Below are 15,882 nucleotides of genomic sequence, written 5' to 3'. Positions count from 1 at the left end.
TACTCATTGGTTATATAGTCTCACATTTCTCTGTATAACCCCCTCACCTGTACTCATTGGTTATATAGCCTCACATATCTCTGTATAACCCCCCTCACCTGTACTCATTGGTTATATAGTCTCACATATCTCTGTATAACCCCCTCACCTGTACTCATTGGTTATATAGCCTCACATATCCCTGTATAACCCCCTCACCTGTACTCATTGGTTATATAGTCTCACATTTCTCTGTATAACCCCCTCACCTGTACTCATTGGTTATATAGCCTCACATATCTCTGTATAACCCCCTCACCTGTACTCATTGGTTATATAGTCTCACATATCTCTGTATAACCCCCTCACCTGTACTCATTGGTTATATAGCATCACATATCTCTGTATAACCCCCTCACCTGTACTCATTGGTTATATAGTCTCACATTTCTCTGTATAACCCCCTCACCTGTACTCATTGGTTATATAGCCTCACATATCTCTGTATAACCCCCTCACCTGTACTCATTGGTTATATAGTCTCACATTTCTCTGTATAACCCCCTCACCTGTACTCATTGGTTATATAGCCTCACATATCTCTGTATAACCCCCTCACCTGTACTCATTGGTTATATAGTCTCACATACCTCTGTATAACCCCTCACCTGTACTCATTGGTTATATAGTCTCACATATCTCTGTATAACCCCTCACCTGTACTCATTGGTTATATAGTCTCACATATCTCTGTATAACCCCTCACCTGTACTCATTGGTTATATAGTCTCACATATCTCTGTATAACCCCCTCACCTGTACTCATTGGTTATATAGTCTCACATATCTCTGTATAACCCTCTCACCTGTACTCATTGGTTATATAGTCTCACATTTCTCTGTATAACCCCCTCACCTGTACTCATTGGTTATACAGTCTCACATTTCTCTGTATAACCCCCTCACCTGTACTCATTGGTTATATAGTCTCACACACCTCTGTATAACCCCCTCACCTGTACTCATTGGTTATATAGTCTCACATATCTCTGTATAACCCTCTCACCTGTACTCATTGGTTATATAGTCTCACATATCTCTGTATAACCCCCTCACCTGTACTCATTGGTTATATGGTCTCACATACCTCTGTATAACCCCCTCACCTGTACTCATTGGTTATATAGCCTCACATATCCCTGTATAACCCCCTCACCTGTACTCATTGGTTATATGGTCTCACATATCTCTGTATAACCCCTCACCTGTACTCATTGGTTATATAGTCTCACATTTCTCTGTATAACCCCCTCACCTGTACTCATTGGTTATATAGTCTCACATATCTCTGTATAACCCCTCACCTGTACTCATTGGTTATATAGTCTCACATTTCTCTGTATAACCCCCTCACCTGTACTCATTGGTTATATAGTCTCACATATCTCTGTATAACCCCTCACCGGTACTCATTGGTTATATAGTCTCACATATCTCTGTATAACCCCTCACCTGTACTCATTGGTTATATAGTCTCACATATCTCTGTATAACCCCTCACCTGTACTCATTGGTTATATAGTCTCACATTTCTCTGTATAACCCCCTCACCTGTACTCATTGGTTATATAGTCTCACATTTCTCTGTATAACCCCCTCACCTGTACTCATTGGTTATATAGTCTCACATATCTCTGTATAACCCCTCACCTGTACTCATTGGTTATATAGTCTCACATATCTCTGTATAACCCCTCACCTGTACTCATTGGTTATATAGTCTCACATATCTCTGTATAACCCCTCACCTGTACTCATTGGTTATATAGTCTCACATTTCTCTGTATAACCCCCTCACCTGTACTCATTGGTTATATAGTCTCACATTTCTCTGTATAACCCCCTCACCTGTACTCATTGGTTATATAGTCTCACATATCTCTGTATAACCCCCTCACCTGTACTCATTGGTTATATAGTCTCACATATCTCTGTATAACCCCCTCACCTGTACTCATTGGTTATATAGTCTCACATTTCTCTGTATAACCTCAGTAACTGCAATAATTACTATTGCAGGGCTAAGGGACATTGCACCCAGACCACGTCAGGATGTCTACAGTGCCAATTTAAGATCTTCCATGTTTGTTACTCACTACCAATTCCAAAGTTAAAAAAGAAAAATCTAAACCGCACACACAAGGCCTCCAAATAAAGTAAAAGGGAACCATTTGTAGCTTGTACTGATTTATTCCAATAGCTATACACAAGGCATTGTTTAAACCACATAAGTGCAAAACGCACGCTGAAAAAAAAGAGGGGGGAGGGGGAAGGGGGCAGCTTGTAAAAAGAAAAATAAATCTACATTAAAACTGGATGCGTTTCACATCTGCTAAACGACACTTCGAAATGAAAAGAAAATCACTGTTTTAAAAGACTAAGGAAATGGAGAAGGTAATCTTCCCTGCTCAATTAATTAATGCATTGTTGAAAACCCTTTATACACATAGTACACACTGAGTAATCCAACCTCCTGAGTGTTATTTTACACAACATTTTGGGGTTAAACTGTGATATAATGACAATTATGTAATGGAATAAATAAAAGTTGCCGTTAGGAATGGAGCCCCTATGCTTGTTGCACATGTGTGATCCAGAGCCTAGTATGAGGAGCTGTTATATCGTACACACTTAGAATGGAGCATTGTAACATAAGCTACAGATCCTCAGACTGTATTTAAACACATTCTAGTTACCAAGAGTTGTGCCAGTCCCAATCTACTGAATATTCCTAACACAATAAAGCAGTTTATTCATATAATAAAGGTACGAGCTAGAAAAATAATCACCCTATAGAAATTCACCAACAAAATTGGACTATGTGAACCTCTCTCCTCCAGCTCTGATTCACTCCCACCTTATTTGATTGCTATTTACTGTTTTAATGTGTCTTACACCCCACCTCCTATAGACTGTAAGCTCGTTTGAGCAGGGTCCTCTGCAACCTATCGTTCCTGTAAGTTTTCTTGTAATTGTCCTATTTATAGTTACATCCCCCCTCTCAAAATATTGTAAAGTGCTACGGAATCTGTTGGCGCTATATAAATGGTAGTAATAATAATAATAATAATAATAATAATAATAATAATAATAATAATAACCAACTATAATTAAATTATAGAATAAGAAGACGAGTTCTCCAACCAGTTCTAAATAGCCATGTACATTTCGGCTTATGTGATGCTTCATGAAGGAACACAAGCATTACTTTAGGACAAGTCTATTAAATGCTCCTCACAGAACCAAACACTAACTGGACACAGTGAAAGCCAACATTACTATCACTAACCAATGTAAAATACAAAATACGCCATGGTTACCATAAAATACAATGAATCCGCCGTGATTACAATAAAATACAATATATCGGGGCGGAGCCTGACTGCCATGCCAAGCGGTCGCACTTTGTGGAAGCTCCGTGCTCATAAACTCAAATCCCGCCACTTTACTGCTATAACCTCACATCTTACCGATCCATAGGACCCGGAGACAAAGACACAAAGCTGCGAAAGCCGGCGAGAGGTCCTGCACCCGTAATTGGTGGATCCATCCCGGGGTCAGACTTGAGGCCTACTCTGACAGCGGGGGGGAGGCGGCCGATCCCTCCGCTGACTGGAGCTCACTAGCCGGAAGGTCCCCCGACACACTCTCCCCCCCCGCCAGTGAGGGATATCCCAGCAATTGAAGCCTGTAAACCAGCAACAGAACCCCAGCGGGGACATGATTACAATAAAATACAATGAATCCGCCGTGATTACAATACAATACAATGAATCCGCCGTGATTACAATACAATACAATGAATCCGCCGTGATTACAATAAAATACAATGAATCCGCCATGATTACAATAAAATACAATGAATCCGCCATGATTACAATAAAATACAATGAATCCGCCGTGATTACAATACAATACAATGAATCCGCCATGATTACAATAAAATACAATGAATCCGCCGTGATTACAATAAAATACAATGAATCCGCCGTGATTACAATAAAATACAATGAATCCGCCGTGATTACAATAAAATACAATGAATCCGCCGTGATTACAATAAAATACAATGAATCCGCCGTGATTACAATAAAATACAATGAATCTGCCGTGATTACAATAAAATACAATGAATCCGCCGTGATTACAATAAAATACAATGAATCCGCCGTGATTACAATAAAATACAATGAATCCGCCGTGATTACAATAAAATACAATGAATCCGCCGTGATTACAATACAATACAATGAATCCGCCGTGATTACAATACAATACAATGAATCCGCCGTGATTACAATAAAATACAATGAATCCGCCGTGATTACAATAAAATACAATGAATCCGCCGTGATTACAATAAAATACAATGAATCCGCCGTGATTACAATAAAATACAATGAATCCGCCGTGATTACAATAAAATACAATGAATCCGCCGTGATTACAATAAAATACAATGAATCCGCCGTGATTACAATAAAATACAATGAATCCGCCGTGATTACAATAAAATACAATGAATCCGCCGTGATTACAATAAAATACAATGAATCCGCCGTGATTACAATAAAATACAATGAATCCGCCGTGATTACAATAAAATACAATGAATCCGCCGTGATTACAATAAAATACAATGAATCCGCCGTGATTACAATAAAATACAATGAATCCGCCGTGATTACAATAAAATACAATGAATCCGCCGTGATTACAATAAAATACAATGAATCGGCCGTGATTACAATAAAATACAATGAATCGGCCGTGATTACAATAAAATACAATGAATCCGCCGTGATTACAATAAAATACAATGAATCCGCCGTGATTACAATAAAATACAATGAATCCGCCGTGATTACAATAAAATACAATGAATCCGCCGTGATTACAATAAAATACAATGAATCCGCCGTGATTACAAAAAATACAATGAATCCGCCGTGATTACAATAAAATACAATGAATCCGCCGTGATTACAATAAAATACAATGAATCCGCCGTGATTACAATAAAATACAATGAATCCGCCGTGATTACAATAAAATACAATGAATCCGCCGTGATTACAATAAAATACAATGAATCCGCCGTGATTACAATAAAATACAATGAATCCGCCGTGATTACAATAAAATACAATGAGAGAGTTACTGCTTAGAATGTAACTATCATAGCTCCATATATATTAACAAATGTATAATATCTCAAGGTATAATAAATTAAAGAGGTTTTCGATAGGAGAGATTAATGAAACTGTGCCAAGCTTCATAAGAACTCAATCTCCCAACAAATGATCTAATCCTGCGTGGAATTAACCCAACGTCTTCAATGACATATTCATTTTGTTCTAATGTTGGTGAACAGAATGTTGTGAAGTTAGAACTCGAAGTCATCAATTGTCTAAGGTCAATAAACTCCATTGGCACAGAAATACCACTGGCTAAAAACATTTATGCAAAATTCAAAAGCTGGCATTTTATATTTTATACAAAACTATTAAAATGTTTTTGTGCATATGCACAGTACATAATAGTGCTACTAAATACCAGCTTTAGAATTAAGCAAAATGGCAAGGGGTTGGGAAAGAGCTTATATGAGTGGCTGGGACAGAGGCTATTTGGTAAGGGGTGGGAAAGCGGCTCTATGGTTAGGAGTTGGGATAGAGGCTATATTGTGAAGGTTTTGGATAAAGGCTATATGGTAAGGGGTTAGGAGAGAGGCTATATTGTGAATGGTTTGAAGAGAGGCTATTTGGTCAAGGGTTTAGAGAGAGTCTGTATGGTAAATGGTTGGAAAAGAAGCTATTTGGTCAAGGGTCTGAAGAGAGCCTATATGGTAAGGGATTGGTAAAGAGGCTATATGGTGAGAGTCTGGAGAGAGGCTGTATGGTGAGGGATTGGGAGAGAGGCTGTATGATGAGAGTCTGGAGAGAGGCTATATGGTGAGTGATTGGGAAAGAGGCTATATGGTGAGAGGCTATATGGTGAGAGTCTGGAGAGAGGCTATATGGTGAGTGATTGGGAAAGAGGCTATATGGTGAGAGGCTATATGGTGAGTGATTGGGAGAGAGGCTATATGGTGAGAGTCTGGAGAGAGGCTATATGGTGAGGGATTGGGAGAGAGGCTATATATTGAGAGTCTGGAGAGAGGCTATATGGTGAGGGAATGGGAGAGAGGCTATATATTGAGAGTCTGGAGAGAGGCTATATGGTGAGGGATTGGGAGAGAGGCTATATAGTGAGAGTCTGGAGAGAGGCTATATATTGAGAGTCTGGAGAGAGGCTATATGGGGAGGGATTGGGAGAGAGGCTATATGGTGAGGGATTGGGAGAGAGGCTATAAAGTGAGTCTGGAGAGAGGCTATATGGTGAGGGATTGGGAGAGAGGTTATATAGTGAGAGTCTGGAGAGAGGCTATATGGTCAGGGTTTGGGAGAGAGGCTATATGGTGAGGGAATGTAAGAGAGTTGTGGCAAAACCAACCTCGCCACTGTGAACTGGAGAAGCCTGGTTGCCCGCCTGCTGCCTTTGGATTATGGACCGGCAGTTAAACAGTTAATTTTACTGTGCAGAAAGATTTATTCCTTCCTTTCTGCACAGCCGGTCGGTAGATTCTATCTACCGAACAAACAGCCTTTTATCCGCCTCCCCAGAGCCGTGGGAAGCTGGCCGGAGCCCTTAATTGGCCACCCAGAAGCTGGCGTGTGCCCTCCATCTACCTCCCTGAAGCCGCGGTTAACCGCGGCTTAACGAGCGTGTGCCGGCGATTGACCACCCAGTAGCTGCGGTTAACCGCAGCTTAATTGACTGTTACTGGTTGGTCGCGGTTACGCCTAGCCGCCACACGATGGCGGTGGTTTGGAGCTCCCCGGGCAGCCAACGCTTTTCTGCCCGGCTTTCATGCACTAAAAGCGGACACTTTTACGTGCAGGCACCGCTGAGCCTCCAGCCCCTTGGTTCCTATTCGGGACAATTTAGCCAAACACCTGGAACTTCGGTAGTTTATTTTATGTGAATGTTTTAACCCAGATAGCTATGCCATGGAGCCTATTCGTGTAATTAAAGACTTTGGCTCCATGACAATTAAACTGTATTCGTGTGGTCTGAGTGCCATTCACCTAATAATGTGCACCCAGACCTGAGCTATCTGGGGATATGTTACATGTCTGTGTTTTATGTGCAAAAAGTAACTTTGTGTATTTTAAAGTAATATTGTATCTGTGTTCACCACGTGCATAATGGAGTCTTGCCTCTGTCCTGGGAGATAATTGAAATACTTCTCACTCAGGGAGCGATGTGGGCGGACGTGCACGGGAGGACGTGAGCACGTCGGGAGGCGGGTCTAGGAAGAGCGTGTGAGAGGCGCCCGGCGGGAGATGAGGGAGAAGGCAGCGACCGCGGCTTACAAGTGACCACGACTCGATGGGGAAGACGGAGCAGTAAGCGGCAGCGGCAGAGACGGAGTAAGCGGAGTAAGCGGCAGAGACGGAGTAAAAACGGAGCAGTGAGCGGATAGCTCTCCATCGATAAGGGAAGTGCTTAAAATTTGTGCTTAAAATATTTAAACCACGTTGGGGGATAAGACCTGACTCAGTTGGAGGGGACGAAAAGACAAGGGGACAAAAATTGTTGCCTACAAATAGGAGGTTCAAGTTAAATAAGTGGAGTAAGTTAAGCCCACATATAACCGTAGTGGGAATTTTTTTTTTTTTTTTTCTATTTTTTCTATCTACGTCGGTATTATAATTTACTCTACTTTTATTAAAGTTTACTTCTGGTAAAACATGGTAACAAGCAGGATATAGCAGGATATAGTAGCAACAAAACCTTGCAACAAAATCTTGGTAAAATCTTGCGCAAAATCTCTGCATATAAAAATTGTACCTAAGGAAGTTTTCGCTGCTGCTGCTAAAAGTCAAAGCGGCTTGAAAGAGGCTTGAAAGAGGCCTGAAAGAATCTGAGTGAACCTCCTCCCCCCAGACTCAGGAAAGAAATCCAATATGGCGTCTAAGAGACAAATAAAAAGCAAAGAAAAAAAAGATGACTCTCAGCCAACTAGGTTGTCAGGTTTTTTTTCCCCCAATAAAGAAAAACCGGGGCACAAAGAGAACGAAACGATATTCCATGATCAGAACACGCAAACAACAGTTGTGCTCAATACAGATCATAAGAATTATGCGAATTATGTGTCTCAAGATTTTCAGGTGAACAAACTAGACGAGCAAATGGCACAGATTGCTAGCCAGATTGTTAACAGCTCAAATACAATTAAAATGGAGATGGAGAGAATTAATACCAAATTGAGCTCGGCATTAGAAAAAATTGATAGAATGGAAGACCAAATAAATAATATGCAACGGGAGAACACTCAAACAGAAGCTTTAATACAGCAAATAAACTTAAAGATTAGAGACCTTGAAGATCGGTCGAGGAGGTGCAATGTTCGTTTCAGAAACATATCTGAATCTATAACCCAAGACCAATTACAGGATTTTTTACTCTCTTTCTTTCAAGAAGCTGGCTTACAGAAGGAAATACCTCAACCTATAATAGAACGAGCACATAGATTAAGAAAGCCTCATGAAGTTCCTGCCCATTATCCAAGAGATGTAATAGTTTGCTTCTCCTCCTATACATACAAACAACAATTGTTAAACCTGCTGAGGAACAAGGACAACTTATCGGAGAAATTTAAGGACATCATTACATTCCAAGATCTCTCAATGCAAACAAGAAAATGGAGAAGAACATTTTTTCAAGCCTTAGACCCATTGAAGCAAAGAAACGTGAAATACAAATGGGTACAATCATCCAAAATAATTGTGTGGTGGGAAGAAAAATGGATACCATTCACTTCAGCTAAAGAACTAGAAGCATGGACAAAATCATTAACCCTCTAATAACTTTATGAGAGCTGGGAGAGATGAGAGATATGGGAGTAAAAGAAGAAGGCGGTGGTTTTTTCTTTTTTTTTTTTTTTTTTTTTTTTTTTTTTTCTTCTTGAAATGGGTTAAGCATATTAAGGTTAAGCCCGGAGCTCAATGCTCTCTATGAGAAGGATGCGAAGGAACGAGAGAAAAGGGAAGTTCAAAGGAACTTCAAAGGAGGAGAGAAAACTTAAAGACTCTACTATGCAAGTTACACTCCACCCAAATTAGTTGGTAAAGAGGATCTATTCACCCAGACTATTGAGGAAAAGAAAGCTTTCCTATTTTAGAGAAGCAGAAGTATGGACCGACCTATTTACAAGCTATTTACAACCCATTTACAAACTTAAAAAGGGAAAAGGCACGGAAAACAACTAATGCTTTTTTCTTTTTTTTTTTTTTTTTTTTTTTTTTTTTCCTGTAAGAAGAATATGGGTCAAGATATATCTATAAGGGACACAAGATGCCCACTTGGGGACAAAATTGTTTTAGAAATGTGTGGAATAAATCACTTACTATAGAAACATAGAGATAGAGAAACAATTTACTAGAATTATATTTGTAACTGAAAAGTTTACAGAGCACGGTACAATTGAAAGTGTTTATAATTATACGTCACTATTGAATTTGCTAAGGGGAATAAGGAAAAAAAGCTTAAACTGAGGTATGACAACACGAGTGTTTTTTTTTTTTTTTGGATTTAGGTTTGAGATATACCTACTTATGATCCAGTAAAGGATTTTAAGATATGAATTACTTCTCAATTATCTCCAGGGCAGAGGGGAGGAAGCCAGGATGCATTGTGGGAAAGTATTGTGACTGTATGTCCTAAAATGATACATGTCTGTCTGTTGTTACAGTCTCCCATTTGGTCCCCTAGGGGAGTGTCCACCAGGTGGGAGACCTGCATAAATACTGGGCAGGAAGCCCTCATTAAACAGATTCTGCTTGACCCTCAAACTGAAGTGTCGTCTCGTATTTGGGGGAATTGGATTGTATGCTGATTGCCAGGAGTGTAAGCGGATTGTATGCTTTTCCTGTTGAGCTATTCCAGTGTTCGTGTGTTTCCAGTTCGGGAGATTGGGGAATTCAAGTGTGTCTCTTGTTCGGGAGTTGGTGAATTCGTGCAGTTTACAGGCCGGGAGATTGGTAATTGCAGTAGCTGCTTGTCTATCTGGAAGGGGATTATCGCCTAAACGTTTTTTATCCTCTTGTAAGCGAAACGGTCCGTTACAAGAGGCTATAAAGTGAGAGTCTGGAGAGAGGCTATATGGTGAGGGATTGGGAGAGAGGCTATATGGTGAGGGAATGGGAGATAGGCTATATGGTAAGGTGTTGGGAGAGAGGCTACATGGTAAGGGGTTAAGAGAGAGGCTATATTGTGAATGGTTTGAAGAGAGGCTATTTGGTCAAGGGTTTAGAGAGAGTCTGTATGGTAAATGGTTGGAAAAGAAGCTATTTGGTCAAGGGTCTGAAGAGAGCCTATATGGTAAGGGATTGGTAAAGAGGCTATATGGTGAGAGTCTGGAGAGAGGCTGTATGGTGAGGGATTGGGAGAGAGGCTGTATGATGAGAGGCTATATGGTGAGTGATTGGGAGAGAGGCTATATGGTGAGAGTCTGGAGAGAGGCTATATGGTGAGGGATTGGGAGAGAGGCTATATATTGAGAGTCTAGAGAGAGGCTATATGGTGAGGGATTGGGAGAGAGGCTATATGGTGAGGGAATGGAAGAGAGGCTATAAAGTGTAAAATCTGGAGAGAGGCTATATGGTGAGGGAATTGGAGATAGGCTATATGGTAAGGGGTTGGGGGAGAGGCTATTTGGTGAGAGATGTAGGGAATGGCTATATTGTGAGGAGTTGGGAGAGAGTCTATATGGTGAAGGTTTTGAAGAGAGGCTATACAGTGAAGGGTTTGAAGAGAGGATATATGGTGAAGGGTTTTGGAAAGAGGCTATATGGGGAGGGATTGGAGAGAGGCTATATGGGGAAGGATTGGAGAGAGGCTAAATGGGGAGAGACTGGAGAGAGGCTAAATGGGGAGAGACTGGAGAGAGGCTAAATGGGGAGAGACTGGAGAGAAGCTAAATGGGGAGAGACTGGAGAGAGGCTACATGGGGAGAGACTGGAGAGAGGCTATATAGGGAGAGACTGGAGAGAGGCTATATGGGGAGAGACTGGAGAGAGGCTATATGGGGAGAGACTGGAGAGAGGCTATATGGGGAGGGCTTGGAGAGAGACTATATGGGGAGGGATTGGAGAGAGGCTATATGGGGAGGGATTGGAGAGAGGCTATATGGGGAGTGATTGGAGAGAGACTATATGGGGAGTGATTGGAGAGAGGCTATATGGGGAGGGATTGGAGAGAGGCTATATGGGGAGTGATTGGAGAGAGGCTATATGGGGAGTGATTGGAGAGAGACTATATGGGGAGTGATTGGAGAGAGGCTATATGGGGAGGGATTGGGAGATAGGCTATATGGGGAGTGATTGGAGAGAGGCCATATGGGGAGTGATTGGAGAGAGGCTATATGGGGAGAGATTGGAGATAGGCTATATGGGGAGAGATTGGAGATAGGCTATATGGGGAGGGATTGGGAGATAGGCTATATGGGGAGTGATTGGAGAGAGGCCATATGGGGAGTGATTGGAGAGAGGCTATATGGGGATTGATTGGAGAGAGGCTATATGGGGAGGGATTGGGAGAGAGGCTATATGGGGAGGGATTGGGAGAGAGGCTATATGGGGAGTGATTGGAGAGAGGCTATATGGGGAGGGATTGGAGAGAGGCTATATGGGGAGGGATTGGAGAAAGGCTATATGGGGAGGGATTGGGAGAGAGGCTATATGGGGAGGGATTGGAGAGAGGCTATATGGGGAGGGATTGGAGAGAGGCTATATGGGGAGGGATTGGGAGAGAGGCTATATGGGGAGGGATTGGAGAGAGGCTATATGGGGAGGGATTGGAGAGAGGCTATATGGGGAGGGATTGGGAGAGAGGCTATATGGGGAGGGATTGGAGAGAGGCTATATGGGGAGGGATTGGAGAGAGGCTATATGGGGAGGGATTGGAGAGAGGCTATATGGGGAGGGATTGGGAGAGAGGCTATATGGGGAGGGATTGGGAGAGAGGCTATATGGGGAGGGATTGGAGAGAGGCTATATGGGGAGGGATTGGAGAGAGGCTATATGGGGAGGGATTGGAGAGAGGCTATATGGGGAGGGATTGGAGAGAGGCTATATGGGGAGCGATTGGGAGAGAGGCTATATGGGGAGGGATTGGAGAGAGGCTATATGGGGAGGGATTGGGAGAGAGGCTATATGGGGAGGGATTGGAGAGAGGCTATATGGGGAGGGATTGGAGAGAGGCTATATGGGGAGGGATTGGAGAGAGGCTATATGGGGAGGGATTGGAGAGAGGCTATATGGGGAGGGATTGGAGAGAGGCTATATGGGGAGGGATTGGAGAGAGGCTATATGGGGAGGGATTGGAGAGAGGCTATATGGGGAGGGATTGGAGAGAGGCTATATGGGGAGGGATTGGAGAGAGGCTATATGGGGAGGGATTGGAGAGAGGCTATATGGGGAGGGATTGGGAGAGAGGCTATATGGGGAGGGATTGGAGAGAGGCTATATGGGGAGGGATTGGAGAGAGGCTATATGGGGAGGGATTGGGAGAGAGGCTATATGGGGAGGGATTGGAGAGAGGCTATATGGGGAGGGATTGGAGAGAGGCTATATGGGGAGGGATTGGAGAGAGGCTATATGGGGAGCGATTGGGAGAGAGGCTATATGGGGAGGGATTGGAGAGAGGCTATATGGGGAGGGATTGGAGAGAGGCTATATGGGGAGGGATTGGAGAGAGGCTATATGGGGAGGGATTGGAGAGAGGCTATATGGGGAGGGATTGGAGAGAGGCTATATGGGGAGCGATTGGGAGAGAGGCTATATGGGGAGGGATTGGGAGAGAGGCTATATGGGGAGCGATTGGGAGAGAGGCTATATGGGGAGGGATTGGAGAGAGGCTATATGGGGAGGGATTGGAGAGAGGCTATATGGGGAGGGATTGGAGAGAGGCTATATGGGGAGGGATTGGAGAGAGGCTATATGGGGAGCGATTGGAGAGAGGCTATATGGGGAGGGATTGGGAGAGAGGCTATATGGGGAGGGATTGGAGAGAGGCTATATGGGGAGGGATTGGAGAGAGGCTATATGGGGAGCGATTGGAGAGAGGCTATATGGGGAGGGATTGGAGAGAGGCTATATGGGGAGTGATTGGAGAGAGGCTATATGGGGAGGGATTGGAGAGAGGCTATATGGGGAGGGATTGGGAGAGAGGCTATATGGGGAGGGATTGGAGAGAGGCTATATGGGGAGGGATTGGAGAGAGGCTATATGGGGAGGGATTGAGAGAGAGGCTATATGGGGAGGGATTGGAGAGAGGCTATATGGGGAGGGATTGGAGAGAGGCTATATGGGGAGGGATTGGGAGAGAGGCTATATGGGGAGGGATTGGAGAGAGGCTATATGGGGAGGGATTGGGAGAGAGGCTATATGGGGAGGGATTGGAGAGAGGCTATATGGGGAGGGATTGGAGAGAGGCTATATGGGGAGGGATTGGAGAGAGGCTATATGGGGAGAGATTGGGAGAGAGGCTATATGGGGAGGGATTGGAGAGAGGCTATATGGGGAGGGATTGGGAGAGAGGCTATATGGGGAGGGATTGGAGAGAGGCTATATGGGGAGGGATTGGAGAGAGGCTATATGGGGAGGGATTGGAGAGAGGCTATATGGGGAGGGATTGGGAGAGAGGCTATATGGGGAGGGATTGGAGAGAGGCTATATGGGGAGGGATTGGAGAGAGGCTATATGGGGAGGGATTGGAGAGAGGCTATATGGGGAGGGATTGGGAGAGAGGCTATATGGGGAGGGATTGGAGAGAGGCTATATGGGGAGGGATTGGAGAGAGGCTAATGTTTTTTTTTAGCATTGAGTGGAATTAATACAGTTTGTATGCTGACCATGTGTTTCTAATGTTTTTTTTATAAAGATTTAGTTCTTTATTTGGGGGTGCTGACAGATAGCATGAGATTGCCTGAGATATCTGGGTAAGTTATTGTGTAGAATCATTAATGAATCCCATATTCTTTCTGCGACTAACTAGCGGTGTTGTGATTCTACTAACCTTTCACACAAGAAAAAGAAGATTAATAGATAAAATATCACGGAAGAAGTGGGGATAACAGATTCTGTAACAATACTGAACAATATAGATGTCAGATTCCTTGCCCTGAGACCCCACCAGCATGCTGCCCATTCTTACTGTGCTCTTCTTGCCATGGCTGGACTGGGGTGGGAGGACATCCAAGAACGAGTGAGGGAAGAAGACAAAGACAGACACGTGGTAAGACACAGGAGTTACAGGTACATACATGCACATTACATGAAGCAGTGCGGTGCGGAGCAAGGATACAGAGCAGAGGCCAGAAAGGCAAGCAGTGCACAGCGGAACCAGTGGACACATTACTGTCCCTAGTGTGATTTCAATTCAGGCCTTTAACCTGCACTGCACCCTGCCTATACCCAACCCTGAAACTGCATGACACTGCCTGCTACTAACACTGCACCCTGCCTATACCCAACCCTGAAACTGCATGACACTGCCTGCTACTAACACTGCACCCTGCCTATACCCAACCCTGAAACTGCATGACACTGCCTGCTACTAACACTGCACCCTGCCTATACCCAACCCTGAAACTGCATGACACTGCCTGCTACTAACACTGCACCCTGCCTATACCCAACCCTGAAACTGCATGACACTGCCTGCTACTAACACTGCACCCTGCCTATACCCAACCCTGAAACTGCATGACACTGCCTGCTACTAACACTGCACCCTGCCTATACCCAACCCTGAAACTGCATGACACTGCCTGCTACTAACACTGCACCCTGCCTATACCCAACCCTGAAACTGCATGACACTGCCTGCTACTAACACTGCACCCTGCCTATACCCAACCCTGAAACTGCATGACACTGCCTGCTACTAACACTGCACCCTGCCTATACCCAACCCTGAAACTGCATGACACTGCCTGCTACTAACACTGCACCCTGCCTATACCCAACCCTGAAACTGCATGACACTGCCTGCTACTAACACTGCACCTTGCCTATACCCAACCCTGAAACTGCATGACACTGCCTGCTACTAACACTGCACCCTGCCTATACCCAACCCTGAAACTGCATGACACTGCCTGCTACTAACACTGCACCCTGCCTATACCCAACCCTGAAACTGCATGACACTGCCTGCTACTAACACTGCACCCTGCCTATACCCAACCCTGACACTGCATGACACTGACACTGCCTGCTACTAACACTGCACCCTGCCTACACCCAACCCTGACACTGCATGACACTGACACTGCCTGCCACTAACACTGCACCCTGCCTACACCCAACCCTGACACTGATTGACACTGCACCCTGCCTACACAAAACCCTGACACTGCATCCTGCCTGTTACTGACACTGCACCCTGCCTACACCCAACCCTGACATTGCATGCACCTTGCCTACACCCAATGCTGACACTGCACCCTGCCTACACCCAATCCTGACACTACACCTTGCCTGTTACTGACACTGCACCCTGACTACACCCAATTCTGACACTGCACCCTGCCTACACCTTACCCTGACACTGCCTGACAGTACACCTTGCTTGTTACTGTCACTGAACCCTGCTTACACCTTAACCTGACACTGCAAGACACTGATACTGCCCCTTGCCTGTTAATGTCACTGCGCTCTGTCTGTTACTGATACTGACACTGCACCCTGCCCGTTACTGATACTGACACTGCACTCTGCCAGTTACTGTTACTGA

General features: G+C 44.0%; 1 protein-coding gene across 3 annotated transcripts in view; it reads right to left on the bottom strand.

Annotated features, from left to right (window-relative positions):
* TTBK1 (tau tubulin kinase 1) overlaps nucleotides 1-15,882 on the bottom strand; it is a 303,323-nt gene that overhangs the window by 238,908 nt on the left and 48,533 nt on the right. The window contains exon 2 of one of the 3 annotated variants that reach the window (XM_063444161.1): nucleotides 14,299-14,322. The exons of the other annotated variants lie outside the window; for them this stretch is intronic. Coding sequence (XP_063300231.1) covers nucleotides 14,299-14,322 — 24 coding nt within the window. The remainder of the gene's footprint in view (nucleotides 1-14,298; nucleotides 14,323-15,882) is intronic. 3 annotated transcript variants of the gene reach the window in all.

Source organism: Pelobates fuscus, chromosome 2 (genome assembly GCF_036172605.1).
Source record: "Pelobates fuscus isolate aPelFus1 chromosome 2, aPelFus1.pri, whole genome shotgun sequence".
In the NCBI taxonomy this organism is placed as follows: Eukaryota; Metazoa; Chordata; class Amphibia; order Anura; family Pelobatidae; genus Pelobates; species Pelobates fuscus.
This window is presented reverse-complemented; position numbering and strand designations above follow the sequence as displayed.